Raw genomic sequence first — 21,404 nt, forward strand, 5'->3', positions numbered from 1 at the left:
CAAAGCAAGGGAGGAAAGGTATTCTCGACCCCCCCCCAGCTTAACCTTGCGACTATGGAGTCTCTCGCGGCTCGTGATAGCCACTGGCAAGCACGACGGCTCTCCGCCTCGTTCACTGCGCCGGTATGGACGCCTGCGTCAGCCCCGTGCCAACCAAAGACATCCAGCCTTCGCGTCAGCAGTTTAAGTCTGTGTGAGCGAGTTGCTCATGTCTGGCGAGGCCAAGACAGCCTCGCGTCTAGCGCCAATGACTCTGTGTGTGGAACTATGTTACCCGCCTTGGTTGTGGAGCTCTGTTACCCACATTGGTTGTGGAACTGGCGTTACCCGCCTTCGTTATATGGAGCTATGATATCGACCTTGGCTGCAAAGCTGTGCTACCCGCCTTGATGTGTGGAGCTCTGTTACCCACACCGGAAGCGTATACAGCGACTTCCTTATCAGTTATGGTCTGAGTGACCTTGTTTGGAGCTCTGTTACACACGCTCAGAGCACCGAATGTCGGTCTCCTTAAGCGGCTACGCTGCTTGCGGTACTTGTTATACACAGTGTAGACCTACGTTACCCACCTGGTGAATGCCTTACGGCACCACCACTGTCGAAGCGCATACGGCGAGACGACCTTCTGCGTTGGGATCAGCTGGCGTGGCAGACCCGCACACACAAACAAATAGAGTTGGTGTCCACGGACCGAGTCAGAAGAGTCCGGGCCCTGGAGTCCGAGTCGCTAAAAATGACGTCGGCCTGAACGAGGTTCAGACCAGACTTGCGGGGCTAGCGTAACGTGGGACTTCGTTACCAACGTCGTGATGTCTCGTTGACCACATTAGAGGCACTCGAGACCTCGTGTGGTACTGTGTTATTCACACAGGAAGCATGATCAGTGCCTTCCTTTTCAGTTATAGTCTGGGCGAATGCGTGTGGTACTGTTTTACCCACACAGGAAGCGCATTCAGCGCCTTCCTCTTCTGTTAAGGTCTGGGCGACCGTGTGTTTTTTTCTAAGCTACTCACCTGGTTAGCTCTTAAAGGCATAGCCACTGTCGAAGCCTGTACGGCGCGACGACCTTCGGCGTTGGACGCTGTGGAGTGTAGCAGGTTCACACGCCGTGGCATTGCAGCAGTGGTACATGGTCTTGCTGTACGAAGAACCGTCGGCACGCTGACAGCTCCGTGAAACCCCTGCGTCCGGGCGATCTGTATCAGACGTCGCAGATTTTACGGAGGTGAAAACATGACTCACCAATGCTCTGCCATAGACCTGAACTGGTAGGCCCTTCTCAGCCTTGCCGCACCAAAGTCCAGGCTGTGTCTTATGTCCGGCACAGCCATATTGTTCATGGCGAGAACTGCGGGCGACACCGCGGTGCGTGAGCTTATCATTTCCAAACGTTCAGGTCCGTAGAGGACCATTAGTACATCCTTCACCGTACCAAAGGCTAGCCCACCAAGGACCAGCCCACGAACGCCACTCTGACATAAAGTATAGGAGGGTGTCGCTACGCCAAGCGACGTTCCGGCGCCGTATCAGCGCCTTAGAACTCATCAAACCTTCAAGGGGTACCGTACCCCCGTACACCGAGTGTACTACCAGCAGCCCATCACTTCCCTTCACCAGTTTGAGAGAACCAATTCACTTTGGGTGGTGTGCACAGCCTGCACAACCATCACGAAGCCTAAGCGCTCTTCAGTAGGGCATACCGCCTCTCTGGTGATTGGGGAGTCTTCGTCCACGTGGCCGTGGCTGCGCTACCGGACATGGGGTCCACGGACTGTCTTCTTCCTGAGGACTGGCGAGGGACACACACGCTGGTAGTGTCCATCTCCGCCGCATTCATAGCAGCGAGCCAAGCTCTCGGCTGAGCTTAAGTTCATGGGCTGGGCCTCGCTGTACGCACCGGTATCAACGGGCTGTGTGACAGCAGGCGCAACAGCGTCATTGCTGCGATGCTCTGCCTCCCGAGGAGCGCCATCCTCATCATGGCGATGTTCCTCTTCCCGAGGAGTACCAGTCTGCCTGTGGCCGTACTCTTCTTGGAGGGCGATTCGTTTCACCTCCTCCTTAGTTGTCGCTTGCACCCGAAATAGATGGGTGTGAGCAGAACCGACCTTCAGGCCGTGAAAACTGGTCTTCCGGCAGACGTTTCCTGCTAGAGATGTCACCAACGTGCGCATCTCTTGCACGTACTCCTGCTGCTTACATTTCCCTTGCTTACACGCGAGAACGTGAGCGCTGGCAGAACTCGTTGTTTGCCGGTAGGAACGCAGCTCGACGATTTTCACATAGCTGAGCCCAGGATGCAAAGCATCCAGGCGATGTCGTCTCCCTGGTGTATGCCCAGTGCTTGGCACGTCTACCAAGGTTGGACAGGGCAAACGCCACCTGAACTGGCTCGTCCGAGATGAGACCCGCCTTCATGGCGATCTCCACCTCACGGACCCAAAAGTGAAGGTTCTCTCCTTCCTTCCTCTCAAACGCGGGGACCTTCAGTCATACCGGCTTAGGCCTGGTTGCCTGGGGAGCGGCCATCGAGGCCTCCAAGCTCCCGCGGACGTGAGCGATGAGACCACGCTCGTAGGTCTCAAACGCGGTCACGCGTTCTTGTTGCTCGGCAGGCGTCGTAGCCACCAAGCTGCGAAGGACATCTTGTCCAAAGATGCCTTCTATCTTCCGATCAGACTCGTACTGTGAGTCGTTCAAGCGAGGAAACTCGCTTCGGTCCATCATGGCTCAAACGTTGAGCGCACAGAGGATTCAGGTAGTTCAATCTACCCGCGATGATGTTGGATTGACGACGAGTGCTACCAAGTGTGACAGGGTCGCACAGCACCTTGCACAGAGGAAGTGCTTAAGGGTATATACTACCCGAGTGAGCGTTAGCCCACGTGTCCCGGCCTCAGTGGGAACGGTTTGCTACTTAGAGGAGTAGATGTAAGACTGATGTATTTATAAGTAAGGTTAGCTTGGGCTCCATACAAACTATAGGTTACCTATAGTGGAGCTAAGTAATCATGTCCTGACTGGCTGCGAGAGCACCTGGTACCGTGTACCAGGTGTCCACAAGGGTGACGGGTCACTCTTTATGTAACATGGGGCATGCAAGCTTGTATTAAACATTGTCTCATATTTTGATAACATTGAAAGTTGTGACCAAACCACAAAGCTAGATGAGTCGGAGAAACTATCAGGGATATAAGTCACGATATCATAATCGAGAGTCACGAATCGTGACTAATAGTTTATCTCATGATACATATGGGAGAAGTGTGCTGCGTCAGGCTGTGTAAGTGTTTGCGAGAAAATGGATCATACGAATTCATGCAGAAAAACGTGTACAGTAATTGCGCCCTCGACCCAGCTCAGAGTTACGATGTGTAGCGCACTGCATATATACTAGTTGTAGTAGTAGTAAAACTACGTGAACAAGTAGCCACGAGCTATCGACGGGACAAACATGCTGTCAGAACCATTTCCCAATTTATCAGCCCTCAACAACATCCAAGCGACCTGCCTCACAACCATGCGACTTTATCGCGTGCTGGGAATGGCCACGATCCTCCTTTTCGGGCATTCCTCGGCAATATCGAAGAAATCTTCTACCAGTCACCCGCTCAACGGGTGGTACTCTTGCTATGAGTTCACGTTTTCGGGCGAAGGTGATTCCAGTGACCAAAGTGAAGATGCTCAGTGTGCTATCTATACGGCTCCACTGTGCTATCCGGGTGTCTGTGAGGTATCCGAATTTGCAGAGGCTACAGTTGACATTTTCGTGAAACGGATTCCAGCTACGTCTGGAGATGACGAGACGGCCCGCAATGTATGGCTGCTTCAAGGTGGCCCTGGTTACTCCTCAACTGCAAGTACGTAGCCTGTAATTCTGTTTGGTGATGCCCTAACTTGCTCAATTTACTATATTATCGGTGTACTTTTTAGTGGAGGCTAGCATGGTGGAGCTCCACGGGCAATTAGGGGGAACGGTCAACGTGTACACGATGGACCACCGCGGAACCGGACGTAGTACGCTGTTCGACTGCGTTGCTGCACAAATCACAACGACAGGTTCGACGCTGGGCCGTCAAACTGACACATCTGAAGTTCCGACGTGTGCGAAGGATATTCGTATGAAGTATGGGGATCTCGCCTCGTTTTCCACGACGAGCGCTGCTACAGATATTTCCACATTTATCGCCAGGTTTACGAACGGTGCGAGCTCCATTATTTATGGGGTGAGCTACGGAACGGTGCTGGTTGAGCGTTTGATGCACTTAAGCCCGCCAAGTGTGGTTGGATACGTTCTAGATGGCATTGCTACCACTTCAGGAGCCTCGGGTAACGAATTCCAGTACTTCTCCATGTCCGACGCTGACTTTGGCAAAGTGGGCGATCACTTCATGGAACTATGTGCGCTAGACACCACATGCAATACGCATTTCAAGTCAACGAATCTCTCTGAAACACTTCAGCATATTGTAACACGAATGAATAACGACCCCAACTCAACGTGTGCTTCCTTAATGAGCATGTTGGGTGACGCTCCACCATCACTTGAGCTACGATCGACTCTAGGTCTACTCGTGAAGGATTCAACAGCGCGAGTGCTTGTTCCACCGCTGATCTACAGACTTAACCGCTGCGATGCCAACGATGTGGACACCCTGACCCAACTGCTCACCGCTGTAAACACCTTCGAATTGGGTACAAGCCAGGACGATGCCCTCCAATCGACATTGCTGTACTATCTCATCATCTTCTCGGAAATGTGGGAGACGCCAGCTCCTACCAGCTCCGAAATGGATTCGCGATTTTCCCATGCAAGTATGGCGGATGGAGTATATCAATACAATTCGCTGTATTGCGCTTTCTCGAAAGAGAAGTCTCCAGCATGCGACGGGTTAAACGTCAGCAACTACGAAGGCGAAGGAATCATTTACCAGCGTGACCAGTACTGGAACAAGAGCGCTTCAGTACCCACTAAGGCCAGTGGCTGCTCATGAGTGGGAAACTCGATCCGGTGACGCCTAACAAATACGCAGAGTATCTGGTCGATTCTCTTGCCGGCTCGAACAAAGAGCTCGTCACATTCGATTACGCTACCCACGGTACTCTAATGTTCACCCCGTTTAAGGATAAGAGTGGGGTCATTCGAAACTGTGGCATGGAACTACTGGTATCCTATGTCAGCAATAATGGTAACCTCAAGCGTTTGGACCGGTCATGCATGAATGAAATGCCCGCCTTCAATTTGGAGGTGCCAATTGAGTATGCGCAACACTTTTTCGGTACCGAGAACGCGTACGACGGTGTCTACAACGCTAGCTTAGCGCAAGCCGCTTAAACGAGACAACGAAGGTAAGAATTCATAACAAGAAACTGCCATTTAGAAACCATTTTCACTTGGAGAGCTCGAAGCTTTGGGGCCGGTTCAAGTCAAAACAGAAAAACAAATATGGTCCCCGTACAATGAATGTACTGCAATATTACTAACTACACCACCTAGCGCGCCCCACCTTTTATTCGTGACTCGCATCAGCCGGCATCGTTTAAGAATTCAAGCCGCTGCCATGAAATTCCCCACTTCTCTCTTCACTCGAGTGGAATTGCCGAGCGATTTCACCTGTGACAAAGGTCGAACGCTCCCCATCGTCGGAATCTTTGAGCCTCCAGGACGCTCTCGTACGTTAAAGTCAAAGTCTTCTGGTCCTTCCTGCTGCATCTGTCGCAATCTCTCTTGAAATCGCTCCTCTTCTGCAAACTCTCGAATCTTCTCAATCGCATCTGACAGCTTCATACGCTCAGACGGTTCAAAAGCACACATCTTCTCCACCAATTCCCACTCAGCGTCATTACTAAACGCCTTTGGACGAAGCAAGAACTTCCTGCGGGTCACATGAAACTTCACGACTGGGTCTGGTACGTGCTGACCCCACGGCACGTCGCCCGTCACCGCCTCCACAATGCACATACCGAATGAATACACGTCCGAAACCACATTAGGAGCCACAGGGCTGTCCTTGCGGATCACCTCGGGCGCTTTCCATCGAATCGCGCCAACCGTTTTCTCATCTTCGCTCTGCTCGGTCGTCAAGAAGCTCAGTCCGAAATCCGTCAGCATAGCCACACCGTCCCTGCTCACTAAGATCTGGTTACACTTGAGATCTGTATGCACAATGTGTCGTTCATGCAAGAAGTGCAGACCGAGAGCAGCGTCCAACAACTTCCGCCAGACCAGAGATCGTCCCTCTTGTCTTGCGTGGTACAGATAGTCGAGTAATTTGCCATTCTTGGCCTCTTCACACACGAAGAAATACGTCGCGCCTTCGTCACAAGCTCCGAAGAATGGCACGATGTTCGGGTGTCTGGCTTTTTGCCAGATACGCGCTTCTCGATGGAAGGTGCGAGTTTCTTGTTCAGTGGCTACAGTGACCGTCTTGACGACGACGCGAGTACTCAACCACCAGCCTCGGTACACTTTCCCGAACGATCCTGCAGAAAAAGGTTCCTGATCCTTCCGCACCTCGCGACTCGGGATGAACCAATCCGGTTTCGTTAGCCTCGTGGCAACAGTGTTTGATATCCCGCTCGCTTCACTTGTATGAGCGCAAAATTCGCCAGACCTCGTACCTGCAATTGATACGAGCCAATTCAGCTGCTGTTCGCCCCGAGCTGCTGACAATCTCGGCGTCTGCATTGCTGTCCAGTAGCAGCCGAACGATCTCGTCGTGTCCTCTGTAAGCAGCTTTCATCAACGGTGTTTGGATGTCCACATCCACTACGTTCACGTCCGCATGATGCTCCAAAAGCAGCCGGACGATCTCCAAATGCCCTTCTTCGGCAGCGTACATCAGAGCTGTCCGCTGTTCACTTGTTCGTGCATCTACAGTAGCACTTTCCTCAACAAAGAGAGTGACAATACCCCCATAGCCACGCTGAGAAGCCACCGTCAGTGGCGACCACCCCATCACATTGACTGCGTTCACATCAGCTCTATGCTCCAGCAGCAACCGTGCTATCTCGAGACGTCCGTGCAGAACAGCTTCATGGAGCACGAAATCTCCGTCGCTGTCTGCAGTGTTGCTCGTCCCACCTCTAGCCAATAAAAGCCGCACTAGCTCCAGATGACCTTTAAATACTGCGCTTTGCAAGGCCGAGCAATTGTTTCTGCCAGCCAAGTTGACGTCCGCGCCGCAATCTAACAGCAAGCGAGCACACTTGACGCTATCTGCATAACCGACTAAGCGCAGCGCAGTCTCCCCGCTATGAGTCTTGGCGTCTACAGCTGCACCAGCGCTTAACAGCAACTCCACCACCTCCACATACTGACACTGGACTGCCAGCATCAACGGCGTTTTACCGGACGAGTCTGCCAAGTCTACATTCGCGCCGTGTTTCAGTAAAACACGGATCGTTTCTGTCTTTCCGAAGAGCGCTGCCATCATGACGGCAGACGACCCATCGTCCAACGTGGCGTCAACGGCAGCTCCATACTCAATCAGAACCTCGATAACTTCGGGGTGCAGCCGTGCTGAGAATTGTCAATCCGCCAAAAAACAAAACGTTCTTGACACGTCAGCCCCTTTCTTCAATAGGAGACGTACAAGCTCTACAAGACCGCTGCCAGCAGCAGCTTCGAGAGCAGAAATTCTTTTTTCTTGTAGATTGTCAACGACTGCTCCATTGTCGAGCAATAGACGAGCAATGTCCACATAGCCTAGAGAACAGCTCGCGGCAAGAGGCATGCTGCCGTCAGGGGTCAAGTGGTCAATGTCCGCTCCGTTTTCTAATACAAGACGCACACATTCGATATGGTCGTTTAGTGCAGCGTAGTTGAGAGCAGTGTACCCGTCGTTATCGGTCTTGTCAACGCTGGCTCCCTTCTCTATCAGCAGACGCGCTGTCTCGACGTGACCGGATGATACTGCAGCAATGAGCGGTGTTGATCCCTCGCTATCTGCTGCATTAATCATAGCTCCTCTCTTTAGGAGAAGACGTGCCACCTCCACATGGCCGTGTTCAGCAGCGTATATCAGTGCCGTAGCACCTTTGCAGCTTTTAAAATCGACCTCAGCTCCGTTTATCAACAGCAGACCCACTGTCTCAGTGTATCCTCTCTCTGCAGCCAGAATCAAAGGCGTGGATCCTAGATGCGCCGCCATGTTGACGTCAGCTCCTCTCCTTAACAACTGTCGGACAGCATCTACATTGCCTTTGATAGAGGCATACATGAGCGCTGTGTATGTAGTCAGTTGGGGTTTTCTTCTTGATGTCGGACCCACCATCTAGCAAGACGCCAACAACTTCGTCATAGCCATACCCAGCAGCCTGCATTAAAGGTGTCAATCCCTCCTCTGCAGCTACATCTACGACAGCTCCCTCCTCCAATAGAAGCTTAACTACGTCCAAATGTCCGTTTGTAGCAGCCCACGTAAGCGCAGTACCGCCAGTATCATTTGTGGCATGGATATCGGCTCCTTGGTCCAGTAAGAGCCTCACAACATCCACTTGACCACGTAAAGCAGCATACAGAAGTGGCGTGTACCCGTCGTTGGTGGCCAAGTCTACAGTAGCCCCCTGTTCCACTAGAAGCTCAACTACTTTAACGTAGCCACATTCTGCAGCCCACAAAAGAGCAGTAGACCCAAATTGGTTGGTTCGGTTAATGTCTGCCCCGTGCTGTAGTAGCATCTGCACGACTTTAAGTTGCCCACTTTTGGCTGCACAGATCAACGCGGTGTTCCCATCTTTACCCTTTTGCTCAACGTCGTCCTTATTTTCAAATAGGCTTTGGACAATCTCCACATGGCCCTCAGTAGCTGCGATGATCAGTGGAGTGTCTCCTTCTGGGTCGGATTTATTGATATCTGCCCCCTTTTCCACTAAAAGCTGGACGAGTTGCGTGTGGCTTATACGGTACTCGGAAAGGAGAGCGGTGAGACGATGGACGTCGATGCAGTTGATCTTGGTCGTGTCGGCGTCTTCATCACTAGCAGCAGCGACCCGAGACTTGAGAGACGCGGTGGTGGTCATGCTTGCTATGGAGCTCAAATCTTTACCGCCTTCAACAACGAAGAACAACATTTTTTTTTTTGTACCCATCAGTACTTATCCTGTCCTTATCCTCCTTTCGACAGCATAAAATGACCTTATCCTACTTTCTACAGTATATAATGACATTTTTGTAAAGGAAGCGTACGCTGTGATTGGCCAAAACCGAACCTTGTGAGCTCAATTATCTGCCAATCCCACCAAACATTCTCAAGCTGTAGTACAGATACGCGGACCAGAATTGAGAAGTACGGCCATTTAACCAGCTCCCCTGTCCCTGCATCGTGTTCACGGCGCTAACTGAAGCGTGCTTACTACTCATACACATGCATGCTCCCAAAGGGTCGTACTGGAATCGGTTGCGGTGGCTTCTGCGGTTTCAGAGCCCCGGGATTCTCGAACTGCATCCGTGGGGTCTCCTGGCTGCTCTACTGCGATCTCCCAGTCGGCTGTTAGACGGCGTGACGGCCTCACATCATCGATATTTAGACCGCGCTGCGGCTGCAGTGACGCAGAACCCAGTGCTGTTCCCGAATGGGTTTTTCTCGGATGGGTGGGGAGATCTCAACACCCCAAAACGAATCCGAGAACTACTACAGAGTCGACGCATGAGTGACGTTGTGTCACTAAGAGACGGAGAACCGAATTGGAGCAGCGTCAGGAAGCTGTCGGTGGCTAAAGTGGCGTTGCGAGAGGGCAAATTCAGCAGCTCATTGGACAATGCGCAACAGTTGCTACCCGCAGAGAGTCAGGACGCTTTTTGTGAACTAGTGACGCCGCTGGAGTGGGAACGAGAAGATCAGCGTATTCCACAAGGGAGACAGGACCGACCTCTTGTGGGTAAGTGGATTTCTAAATTTTATCGAAAGAACAGTGGTGAATAACCATGTGGAGTGACGTAGTGCTTCTACCGGGGACGGGGGAGCACGGATTTCTACATCGGAGAGCGTCCATTGCTATCCCACTAGCCAAAAGGGGAGTAGCCACTTTGGTACGTTGAATTAACAAGGTTTATTATCATTGAAGTACTAATTATTGGACACTTGCTGCAGATTCTGGAAGGACCTTTTTACGGGAAGCGCAAACCATCGAAACAGAAGGGATCCAAGCTACGCAGGTACGCTCTGCCCGTTTTTTTGTGTCGTCTAAGGTACTGAGTAATTTTTTAATGGGTCTGGTGTTTCACAGGGTAAGCGACTTGCCCATCCTAGGTCAAGCAACCATCGAGGAGGCCAAGTCGTTGCTGGAACACTTTCGAGATTGCCACGGGTACTCGCAATTAGTAGTTGCAGGCAGTAGCATGGGTGGACTACATGCTGCTATGGTCGCATCAGTGTTTCCTGGAGATGTGGGAGCTACGGCCTGGTTGGCGCCACCCTCCGCTGTGCCTGTGTTCGCAGATGGATTGCTGTCTGGATCTTGCAACTGGCGATCGCTATACAAGCAGCACGAACTTCAAATGCTTGATAAAATGCTGACCGGTCATGCAGCTGCTGAATCTTACGAAAAGCTGCTCGGTGCTGCAGTTGACGACGAAAAAGAACGAGCTGAATGCTCTGAATTGGAGCTGGATCCGGTCCAAGAAGCCAAGAAGCGCATGAGACTCTTCCTCTCGATCACCGATATTGACAATTTCTTACCTCCACGAAAATCCGATGCTGTTGTGTTCGTGTATGGAACTGAAGACGAATATATCGGCTTCACTGAACCGCAGTGGCAGGTAGTGTGCATCCATTTTCACGCGCATTCTTGCATTTAGAAGTTCTTACGGCTCGGTTATTTTTTTTTAATATTTTTCAGCGTATGCGTGAGCAGTGGAGACCAGCTCACATTAGAACTATCAAAACGGGTCATGTCAGTGGGATTTTACTGGAGCAAGAAGCCTACCGCAAGACGATATTGGAGGTTGTGGATCTTTTGAAGAAGCGAGAGACAACAGCAGACCTATCGTCAGGAATCGCTGTTGGATCTGCGTGAAATGTTCTTTATAAATATTTCAACAGATCAGAAAATATCTGCATCGTGCACAGCTACCGTGACCGAATGAAGATCAGGTGCTTGTGATCAACTATCGCATTCAGCTACTGTGACACTGTTACTAGCATACTGTGCTTGTATCTATTACATGTATACATGTAGTACACTGGAAAGTGTACTGCCGACCTGTCTCTGTTGAGTGTTGTACGAATGTTATCCCAGGTTACGCTTACTAGCTTAAAAAAAGTGCTTTCGCTAAAGATAGCTATTTCAGATAATATTTACCTGGAAAACAGGCTTTAGTACAAATCGCAAAAGCTAAGCGTCTTTTGCGTACCGGTATTCGAAGTTAAATATCCGAGAGGATATACTGGGGAATTCCGAAGTATGAGGGATGGACAGCCCCAGCGGATTAATGTAACGGTACTTATGAGTTTGTAGGTTTGGCGCCGTCTCAAATAAACTTGATTTTTGTAAAGCATGAGAGTGTTTACTACACTCCGACCCGAATTAATCTCTGCAGGACTTCGTACCAAATCACTACCAGTAAAACGATTGCGATACTAAGGCAAAACCACAACTCTCCTGGTTTTAATTACAGAAGTAGGAAGTTCCATAATGCCAAATAACTCAATCGTTTGTTTATTGAACTCTTCTTCTGCGCGACTTTCACAGCTAACACAAGTCAAAATTGTCTTTCTTGCCGTCGTCGTCATCGTCTCCCTCTTCATCGCTTTCGTCTTCTTCCTCGCCGTGCCCAGCTCCACCTACCGCCTTCCTCATGCCTCTCACTGTCTTCGAAGTCCTCGACATCGGCGACGATCTTGACGTTCGTAAGAGGCGATTCTGAGTATCTCCATCAAGCGGTTGAAAAAGCTGTGGTGATCCTATGTGCAAGACGCCAGCTTGATTGTCGGTCACAGCGGCAGATATCGCGATTCCGTTTCCAAGGAGGGCAGCTGCAGCAGAAACCACGAGAACAAAAGGTAGGCGCATATTTTTGTTGCTGGAAGTGGGTGTTGCAGCGGAGAAAGTAAACTGAGGAATAGCAATGCACATGCTTGGGCACGATCGGCAAATCGACCGAGAATATTATCCTACACGAAGGGCGAATTTTTAGGACGATGGGCACACAAATACATGTATCTAAATTTTTAAACCATTTGTGTATTGGTTATTTTCAATCTGGCATCTTAAGTTGATATTTACAAAACAAACCTGTTTTGTTGATCATTCTCTTATTAATAGGCACAGCTGGCCGACCACGTAATTTGTAGATCGGAAAATATCCCGTTAAACCACGTGCTTCGGGCTGAGTTCGCAGAACATCTCGTACCTGCTGAAGTATTGGCCTTCCGAGAATGTGCTACACCGTGGCTACGTATCTCTTGCATAGGCTAGTCGTTGACGGCAATTTAGCTGCGAACGAGCAGGTATTGGAAAGCTCAGCTCAACAAGTGTCTCGTTAGTTAACAAAAAATCGAAGTTACGGTATTGTACCGATACTATATTGTCCGCTAAAAATTTCTTTTCAGAATAACAACGGATGCTATTCAATTATGCCTGCCGTTACTTGACGGAAGCTCTAGTTTATGTCGCAGTTTCATATAACATGTGCTACCTAATTCGTAGGCTTACTCAAGAACTACCCGACGCATAAAAAAAACAGCTGGACCTCGTCAGCTTCTAAACAAGTACTGTACATTGTATACAGTGTACGCCCTACTGACTTTAAACTGACAATGACGCGTTCGTAATCTACAAAGTTGGGCATAATCCGCGTGACTTGCTCCTTGGAGTGATCCAATGGAGACTATGTTTTATAGTACTAACGCTATAATTGACAGTTGAAGGCTTACAGTAGTTAATGTGGTGGTGTACTTCTCCGTGCTCTTATTTTTTAACTCACCCTCCTCCACTAAAGTCTCTCATTACTCAAGCACCATGCGCAAGACGTTTCTCCTTCTGATTGTTACCCTCCTCGGTAACGGAAGTACCATATCTGCAACCACGACCGGAAACCAAGCTGCCATCTCTACCCTGGAATCGCCAGTTCTGCTCACTCACGATACTCAAAAGCGTTTTCTGCGGAGCCACAGCGAAGCGGAAGAAGGCAGTGAAGAAGACGAATTTGGAAACGCTGAAGAGAGAAAAGTAGGGGCGAACCTTTTCGCGGATTCGAAGCTCGCGCAAATGTTGAACTCTCGTAAAACGTTCCCGAGGTTTGCGAGGTGGAAACGCGAAGGGTTCATCCCCAGCACTCTTAGAACGAAACTAGAGAAACTTGGTCTCTGGACAAAATACAGTGGCCTCCACACGATGTACTCAAACAACTACTACGTACACCATCGAGAAGGCCAAACCGTCAAAGTACGCGTAGATCTGGCGATAATCCACTCGAGGAGAAATACAAATGGAGGGTCTTAATCGATTGTTAAGTATTCACGTAGTTTTTGACCTATTCTACAAGCAGGGATCATTAAACAGTTCTCCACACAGCTTCATGAATGTAGATAGCTTGCTAATAATTCAAAAGTATTTGACATCTCAGCATTCTTTGTACCATGTTGGTATGAAGTTCACTCGTGAGGACAGCACACGATGGTATCTTACTTCGTGCTCATGACAATGCGAAGCTCGCCACGTGAAAGGTTCTGAAGCCACATGATCTCTTCGATGTGGCGTTCTCCATGGAAATAAACGCATACTGAAGCAGGTCATAAACTCCCCATCTTCACCGTCACAGCATCCATTAGAGTTGAAGACAATTTCACACCCGTTTAGCACCACATGTGCGCTCCCGACTCTTCCAGTACATGGAATACTCGCTTGAGGTCATTATTCGCTAGTACACTTTTCCCTAACGAAACACCGATTAGCGTTTGCGACCACCGTCAACGATCCGCCTTCCCGTTAAGATGCAGGTGCATCAGCACTCGATGCACTATTAGCTTCCGCGTTACTCGTAAAACTACTGCCACTGCTTGTTCGTGTGGCCACCGCTGCACTTGGAGCATCTCCACCCTGTAAACAGTAGTGGCTGCGGCAAATGCGGTAACTAACTTTTGCCAATTAAAATATCTATCTTAGAAAGATGAATACTAATCTATTAGAAATGAATTTTCTTTAATTTCGAAAAAAAATAAACTACTTCATCCCCTGTTTTCTAAAAGGGTTGGGTTTGTGAAACGTCTGAGATACGGTGACTGCGTAATTTATGCTGCACATGTTTGTGTCATGTACAAACATGGGCAATCATATTCACAGTTCGGCTTAAGAATGGCACCACAATCGCTGCATCGGAAGCGTGAGTCACCATTATATGGTATGGCCAAGCTACTTGTTGTCATGGCCTAAGTCATGCAGCCATGCCAGAGTATTCACACAACTAAAAAAAATAACATGCATGACATGGAGAAGAAGTGAAAGGTGCGGCTATTCAGCAACAGTCTCCACTCTTCGCGTCGCTAAAGTCCACAATTGTTTTCAGAAGATCCTATAGCCGGCGCAACAGCCCTGTCTCCGTATAGTCTCTTCATGCCGGCTACTGATAGCATTCCCCGTGTGCTGAAGGCAAAATATCCAGGGACGGAAAATTTCGCTACAGAGGTGTAGCGAAGCACGATCTGGTGTGTGACGGGGTCACGCCGCATCTTGCACAGAGGAAGTGGTTAAGGGCATATACTACCTGAGTGAACGTTAGCTCACGTGTTCCCGGCCTCAAAGGGAACGGTTTGCTACTTAGAAGAGTAGATGTAAGATGGATGAATTTGTAAGTAAGCTAAGCTTGGGCTCTTTACAAACTGGAGCTTACCTATAGTGGAGCTATGTAGTCATGCTCTGACTGGCTCCTAGAGCACCTGGTACCGTGTGCCAGGTGTCCACAAGACTCTTTTTTTAGCCTGGGACACACTGGACTGTACCCGTTACATACTTCCCCACTTTACTGAGAATCGCCTGATTCTCCAATCACAACTGATTCTCCAATCAGAAGTGAGAGAATTAAAACACCCAAAGGTGAATTCTCACACTGAGTAGCCACGAGACTGGCTCGGCTGTCATTCACACCCACAGTGCCTTTTCTTCCTTAAGCTCACTGGGATTTGCATCCCTATGCTCACAACTGTGTTGGCCGCAAAGACTACGCTCAGAGCTGCCTTAGCTCCTGCGCTGGCCCGCGTACGGTGCTTTGGCACAGGATGCAATGGCATCCAAACGTGTGACATTCGCCCACTGCTCGCACCAGAGGGCACGACAGTCCTCGCGAACGCGGCCGGAGCATGGTGTCTCGTCGCGAGGGACGACCCCGAGAAGGGCAACACCTGCACCAGCACTAGGGGGAGCTCTCAGCTCACCTGGGGCCATTCCTTTGTCTCCCGCAAGGATGGATCCTTGCGGGCGGAGCTTTTGCCTCGCTCTCTTCGTGTCTTGGCCGTCATTCCAACGGCGCGTAGGTGTCCTTCATCGACACCGTGTACCGTGATGGTACTCAGTCGAGATGCAGGTGTCTCCCATCGACACCATGTACCTTCCGCTACTAACCTTTGGTGCGACACGCCCACCACAAGGTTGCCATGTTTGGCGGCAACAGCTTCTGCGGTGCTGTCGCCTGAACTGATTCATGGCCAGTGCTCGCATCATGCACGATGCATGTGCAAGCACAGTGTACATGTCCATGGGCCCGTACACGAGAAACGCTGTGTACGACAAGTACCACAGATACCAGAAGTGCACCGTCATGTTTGTCATGCACGACGAGTTCATTACGCGGAACTCCCGACAGGCCGCTCCACAGCAGCCTGTGCCGATGCACGGTACGTGCGCTGACTCACAGCGCATACGCTCAAAACAACATCGGGTCGTGGTATGGCGCAGACCATTTGCACCCATGCCAGTGTCTGTCATAGACACCATGTACCTTGATGGTACTCGACCGTGGTGGGGTGTATCTCACCACCATGTCACTGCGGCGTTGGTGTCTGGCATTGACACCGAGTACCCATGCGGTACCGAACCATGGTGAGGCAAGCAGCCATCACCACGGTGTGATGCTCGGCGCGGCACCAGTTACGACTGCGTGCGTTGCCTCGACCACCACCTCGTCAGTTGTGTGTGCACTCATGCACCACACTTGGGTTATAGGGTCCACGGTCCATTCTACCCGCCGCGTTGCGTATATTACGTACTACAACCGCTTTGTCAGCGGGTGAGACTTTTCGTTCACCCTGCTCGACATTCATGACCAAGGGATCTACGCGGTGATTGCACCACGTCCATGCTTTGCCTCGTGTGTGGTTGATTGCAACACAACACTGCTAATTCGCTCAGCGATTCCGAGGCAACTAGCGCCAGTGGATTCCGTCGCTACGCTGGCTTGTTTGGCTCGAGCTATCGCAGCTCTAGCCCGTCTGTATGCCTCTAGCCTGCGGTCGATGTAAATCGACGCCTGTTTCCGTAAGAAGCTTGGTGTTACCTCAAGACCAGGGACGAAATGTATTTCTGAGCCTCTCTCTCACTTAAACTTGGGATTATTGAGTCTCTCGTGGCTTGTGATAGCCACTGGAAGCACGACGGCTACTTCGCTCATGCAAAGCAAGGGAGGAAAGATATTCCCGACCCCATCCCCACTTAACCTTGAGACTATAGAGTCTCTCGCGGCTCGTGATAGCCACTGGCAAGCACGACGGCTCTCCGCCTCGTTCACTGCGCTGGTATGAACGCCTGCGTCAGCCGTGCCAACCAAAGACATCCAGCCTTTGCGTCAGCAGTTTAAGTCTGTGTGACTCAACGTCGAGCGAGCTGCTCATGTCTGGCGAGGCCAAGACAGCCTCGCGTCTAGCGCCAATGACTCTGTGTATGATACTATGTTACCCGCCTTGGTTGTGGAACTCTGTTACCCACATTGGTTGCGGAACTGGCGTTACCCGCCTTCGTTGTATGGAACTATGATATCCACCTTGGTTGCAGCGCTGTGCTACCCGCCTTGATGTGTGGAGCTATGTTACCCACACCGGAAGCGCATACAGCGACTTCCTTATCAGTTATGGTCTGAGTGACCTTGCGTGGAACTCTGCTACCCACGCTCGGAGCACCGAATGTCGGTCTCCTTAAGCAGTTTCGATGCTTGCGGAACTTGTTATCCGCAATGTGGACCTATGTTTCTCACCTGGTGAATACCCTTCGGCACCACCACTGTCGAAGCCCGTACAGCGCGAGGAACTTCGGCGTTGGACGCTGCAGGTGTAGCAGGTCACACGCCGGGCAAAAGATTCATACCAGTGGCGTTACAGCGGAACATGTTCTTGTTGTACGAAACGCTGTCGGCGCTGACAGCTCCGTGACGCTTCTGCGTCCGGGCGGTCTGTATTAGACGCCCAAGTCATGACGGAGGTGGGAACATGACTCAGCAATGCTCCGTCATATGCTTGGACGGGCAGGTCCTTCCAAGCCTTGCCACACGAAAGTCCGGGCTGTGCCTTATGTTCGGCACAGCCATGTTGTTTATGGCGAGAACTGCGAGCGACACCGCGGTGCGTGAGTTCATTGAGCCCCAATGTTCAGGTCCGTTAAGGACCGTTGATACTTCCTTCACCGTACCAAAGAGCAGTCCCCTAAGATCAACCCACGACCGGCAGTCTGCCAAAGAGTGCAGTCGGATGTCGCTACGCCAAGCGACGTTCCGGCGACGTATCAGCGCCCCAGAACTCATCAAACGTTCGAAGGGTACCGTACACCCGTACACCGAGTGTACTACCAGCAGCCCATCAGTGCCCTTCACTGGTTTGAGAGTACCACGTCTTTTTGGGCTAAGCCACTTGGTGTGCACAGCCTGCGCACCCATCACAAAGGCTTCGCGCTCTTCAATAGAGAATACCGCATCTACAGGTGGCCGGGGAGTCTTCAACCACCGGTCCATGGCCTACGCCATCGGACCTTGGGCTCACGGGCTGGCTTCTTCCCGAGGACTGGCGAGGACATACCCGCTGGTAGTGTACATGTCCGCCGCATCCGTAGCAGCGAACGAAGCTCTCGGCTGAGCTTAAGGCCTTGGTCCCGGGCTCGCTGTGCACACTAGTATCAACGGGCTGCGTAGCAGCAGGAGCAATAGCGTCATTGCTGCGATGCCCGCCTCACGAGGAACGCCATCCTTATCGTGGCGATGTTCCTCTCCCCGAGAAGTACCAGCCTGCTTGTGGTTGTACCCTTCTTGAAGGGCGATTCGAACCTCCTCCTCCATAGCTGTCGCTAGCACCCGAAATAGCTGGGTGCGAGCAGGACTCACCTTCAGGCTGTTCATGAAGACTGTTGTCTTGATGTCTTCAGGCAGAGGATACCTGCCAGAGAATCCACCAACGTGCGCATCTCTTACACGTACGCCTGCAGCTCACGTTTACCTTGCTTACACGCGAGAAAGCGTGAGCGCTGGCGGAATTCGTTGTTTGACGGTAGGAACGCGGCTCGAAGCTGTTCACACAGCTGAGATCAGAATGCATAACATCCAGGAGATGTCGTCTCCCTGGTGGATGTCCAGTGCTTGGCACGTCCACCAAGGTTCGACAGGGCAAACGCCACCCGAAGTAGCTCGTCCGAGATGATACCCACCTTCATGGCAATCTCCACCCCACGGAACCAGAAGTGAAGGTTCTCCTCTTCCTATCTCTCAAAATCGTAGGCCTGACAGAGCGTTTCCACCGCTCATGGAAAGCCTGTGAACGGATAATATCATACATCAACCGTGACTTTGTCACTGGCAATTGTCAGTTGCTACGCTCTGATCAAGAAGCAATAGTGCGAGTACGTGTATCCATCATTCCTACCACTAGTTGCTGGCATCTCTGTTTTTGTCAGATTCGCTGTGAGCAGCCGACAATGAAGAATCGGCTACGGCTTACAGGCTGATAATTCCCAGACGGTATCCGTATATATTATGGATACAGTACCTACTGGGTTATCTGCTTCACTCATCGTATTTTCACGGCCTTGCACATTAGAAACATTATTGCCTGCCATTCAAACTGGTATTGAATTATTCGTGCAACATTTAATATTACAATATGCGTACTTAACCACGAGGGCGACGGTACATGTAACCTTTGTATAGCTAATGAACTAAATTCGGGTATAAATTTCCAAGTCCATCACTGTGCATCCTCACACTTTATCTGTATTAACGCCTACTCGGATAGCCTATAATATTACGGAAATTGAAACGCCACCCGAATCCCCCTTAACTCTGAAAACCAATTCAGAGAAGTGCACAGTCGTCTGTAGACCTGTCGAATCTAAGGCCGCGTCTGGTCATGGCTACCCCTCCAGGAGAAACCCAGCCAAAATGGAAGGAGAGACTGCAGACATAGTCTCCGAGGTGGTGTCGGGCTTAGCAACCCCTAAAACGCAAGTAAAGCCCTTATTGTTCTGACAACCCATCATGGCGGCAGCGAGATCACAACGCAGGCAGCATACTTCAACGAAGTCCTGATCACTATTTCCCAAATTAAATCGGAAGCAGCGCCGTCCAAAAGGACCCTAGAATAAACCGAAGCCTGTTCAACTCATCGCCAAACGAACTGGCGAGATAAGGCAATCGTTGCCAGCCGCCCTGCGCAGTCCGACAGAGCATTGATGAGTCATGTTACCACCTCTGTCAGGACCCGGGGCGCCCGCAAGGGTTGCCAGGGTACCAAATCATCCGGCAGATGCTTGGGAGACGTCGACGTATATGACGACTCCGAGGATGTTTTGATGGTGGCAGCGCCCAGAAGAGGCGCTGACCAAGTGGGTAACCTAGGTCCACAAGCGGGTAACTTAGTTCCGCAAACAGTTGCAGCTGTCACGAACACTGAGAACAGCGTGTTCAGAGTGGGTAACAGAGTTCCACTCACGGTCTCCCAGACCTTAACTGAAGAGGAAGACGTCGGATACGCTTCTTGTGTGGGTAACAAAGTGCCACACGCGGTCGCCCAGACCTTAACTGAAGAGGAAGGCGTCGAACACGCTTCCTGTGTGGGTACCATAGTATTGTACCCGCCATAATACTTCGGACCAAGAATTGTAACACCACTAGAGTTTTGGCTGTAACTCGGTCAGTTCGTGGCAGACAAAGCTACCCAGCCCCACAAACGAATCCTTACAAATCAACTCAGTCGTCACCTTTCACTTCCAGGATGGCTCAGGGACGGAAACTTAGCGACGAGCAGATTGGTATGGTTATCCATGCCTACAAGTTCTTCCTCGCAGAGAAAAATGAGGGTTATTCGCGCGGCAAACGAACGCGCAGTCTTGTTGCCCAGTGTTTGGGCGTTGCAGCAAGCAACGTTTCAGCCGTGTGGGCCTCACACATGAAGCAGGAGGGCGTTTCATCGGCCGAGGTGAGCTCCTCCAGCACTATTTCAGTTATATATCACTGACCTCTTTAATTTAATATGCCAAGGAATCACGTGGGCGGCCAAGAAGCTTCAACGACGGGGATGTTGAGCTCGCCATCAGAGCGTACGTGAACGAATGCAACCATCAGCGCCAACCTATCACTCCGAAGCTGGTCGCAGAAGAGGTAGAGACTCGGACGTCTATTCGTATTGGATATCGTTCAATGTGCCGGTTGCTTAGGCGACTTGGCTACAAGTACATCAAAGGCGAGAAGCGCCACTATCTCGCCGAATCAGCCGCTAATGTGGCGTACCGAGCAACCTATCTGCAGCGCAAACTACTGAATAGGAACAAAAGCAACAATCCCATTCTCCCGTAAGTCTACTTAGATGAATCATACGTCAACGTGAACCATGTCCGAGGAACGACGTGGCTACCTCCCGATGCGAAGAGATTCTCAGCCAGCGGACAAGGTGCAAGGTATGGATCTATTGTTTTATAAAATATGCATGCGCTTGATCTAAAGTTGTAAGTTAATTTAAATATGTTTTAGAATTTGTATTGTTGCTGCAGGCGTAATTTATCGCCAAGGAAATAGTTTGAGAGGAAATTTTGTTGAAGATTCCTTTACAAGTTGGGTTGCTAGCCGCAAAAGCAATGAAAGTGACTATCACGGTAATTTCAACGCAGAGATGTTCGAGCGTTGGTTTCAAAAGCTGTGCGAGACACTGAGTCAAAAGTACGGTCGCTGCCAGATCTATTTGGATGGCGCTTCCTACCACAAGCGCAACATATTACCTGCGCCAACAACAAGATCTAAGAAAGCCGATATTCAACGATGGCTTCAGGATCAAGGTAGGACTACATATTTAATTCTTCAGCATTATACTTACCAGCGTTGTATACAGGTATTTTATACGATCCAACGGCCGTGAAGGCCCAACTTATCGAACTGGTGCGCGCGCACAAGCCCTTGCCGCTGTATATGGCAGCTGTGATAGGAATCATGTACGGCCACA

At 50.6% G+C, this 21,404-nt stretch overlaps 4 protein-coding genes across 4 annotated transcripts; 3 read left to right on the plus strand and 1 right to left on the minus strand.

The window, feature by feature from the left end:
• Positions 1-3,944: 3,944 nt before the first annotated feature.
• Positions 3,945-4,453, plus strand: PITG_06287 (uncharacterized protein; the record flags this gene model as incomplete). Its single annotated transcript, XM_002998395.1, has 2 exons — positions 3,945-4,354; positions 4,411-4,453. The coding sequence occupies 2 exons, from the start codon at positions 3,945-3,947 to the stop codon at positions 4,451-4,453; spliced, it is 453 nt and encodes a 150-aa protein (XP_002998441.1).
• A 1,086-nt stretch (positions 4,454-5,539) lies between these two features.
• Positions 5,540-8,276, minus strand: PITG_06288 (protein kinase; the record flags this gene model as incomplete). The annotated part of the gene is made up of 3 exons (XM_002998396.1): positions 5,540-6,551; positions 6,622-7,504; positions 7,550-8,276. The coding sequence occupies 3 exons, from the start codon at positions 8,274-8,276 to the stop codon at positions 5,549-5,551; spliced, it is 2,613 nt and encodes an 870-aa protein (XP_002998442.1).
• A 989-nt stretch (positions 8,277-9,265) lies between these two features.
• Positions 9,266-11,019, plus strand: PITG_06289 (uncharacterized protein; the record flags this gene model as incomplete). Its single annotated transcript, XM_002998397.1, has 5 exons — positions 9,266-9,882; positions 9,945-10,033; positions 10,095-10,159; positions 10,231-10,762; positions 10,843-11,019. The coding sequence occupies 5 exons, from the start codon at positions 9,369-9,371 to the stop codon at positions 11,017-11,019; spliced, it is 1,377 nt and encodes a 458-aa protein (XP_002998443.1).
• A 1,944-nt stretch (positions 11,020-12,963) lies between these two features.
• Positions 12,964-13,446, plus strand: PITG_06290 (secreted RxLR effector peptide protein, putative; the record flags this gene model as incomplete). The annotated part of the gene is made up of 1 exon (XM_002998398.1): positions 12,964-13,446. The coding sequence occupies one exon, from the start codon at positions 12,964-12,966 to the stop codon at positions 13,444-13,446; it is 483 nt and encodes a 160-aa protein (XP_002998444.1).
• Positions 13,447-21,404: the final 7,958 nt, after the last annotated feature.

This window comes from Phytophthora infestans, genomic scaffold (assembly GCF_000142945.1).
Source record: "Phytophthora infestans T30-4 supercont1.8 genomic scaffold, whole genome shotgun sequence".
NCBI classification, from domain to species: Eukaryota; Oomycota; class Peronosporomycetes; order Peronosporales; family Peronosporaceae; genus Phytophthora; species Phytophthora infestans.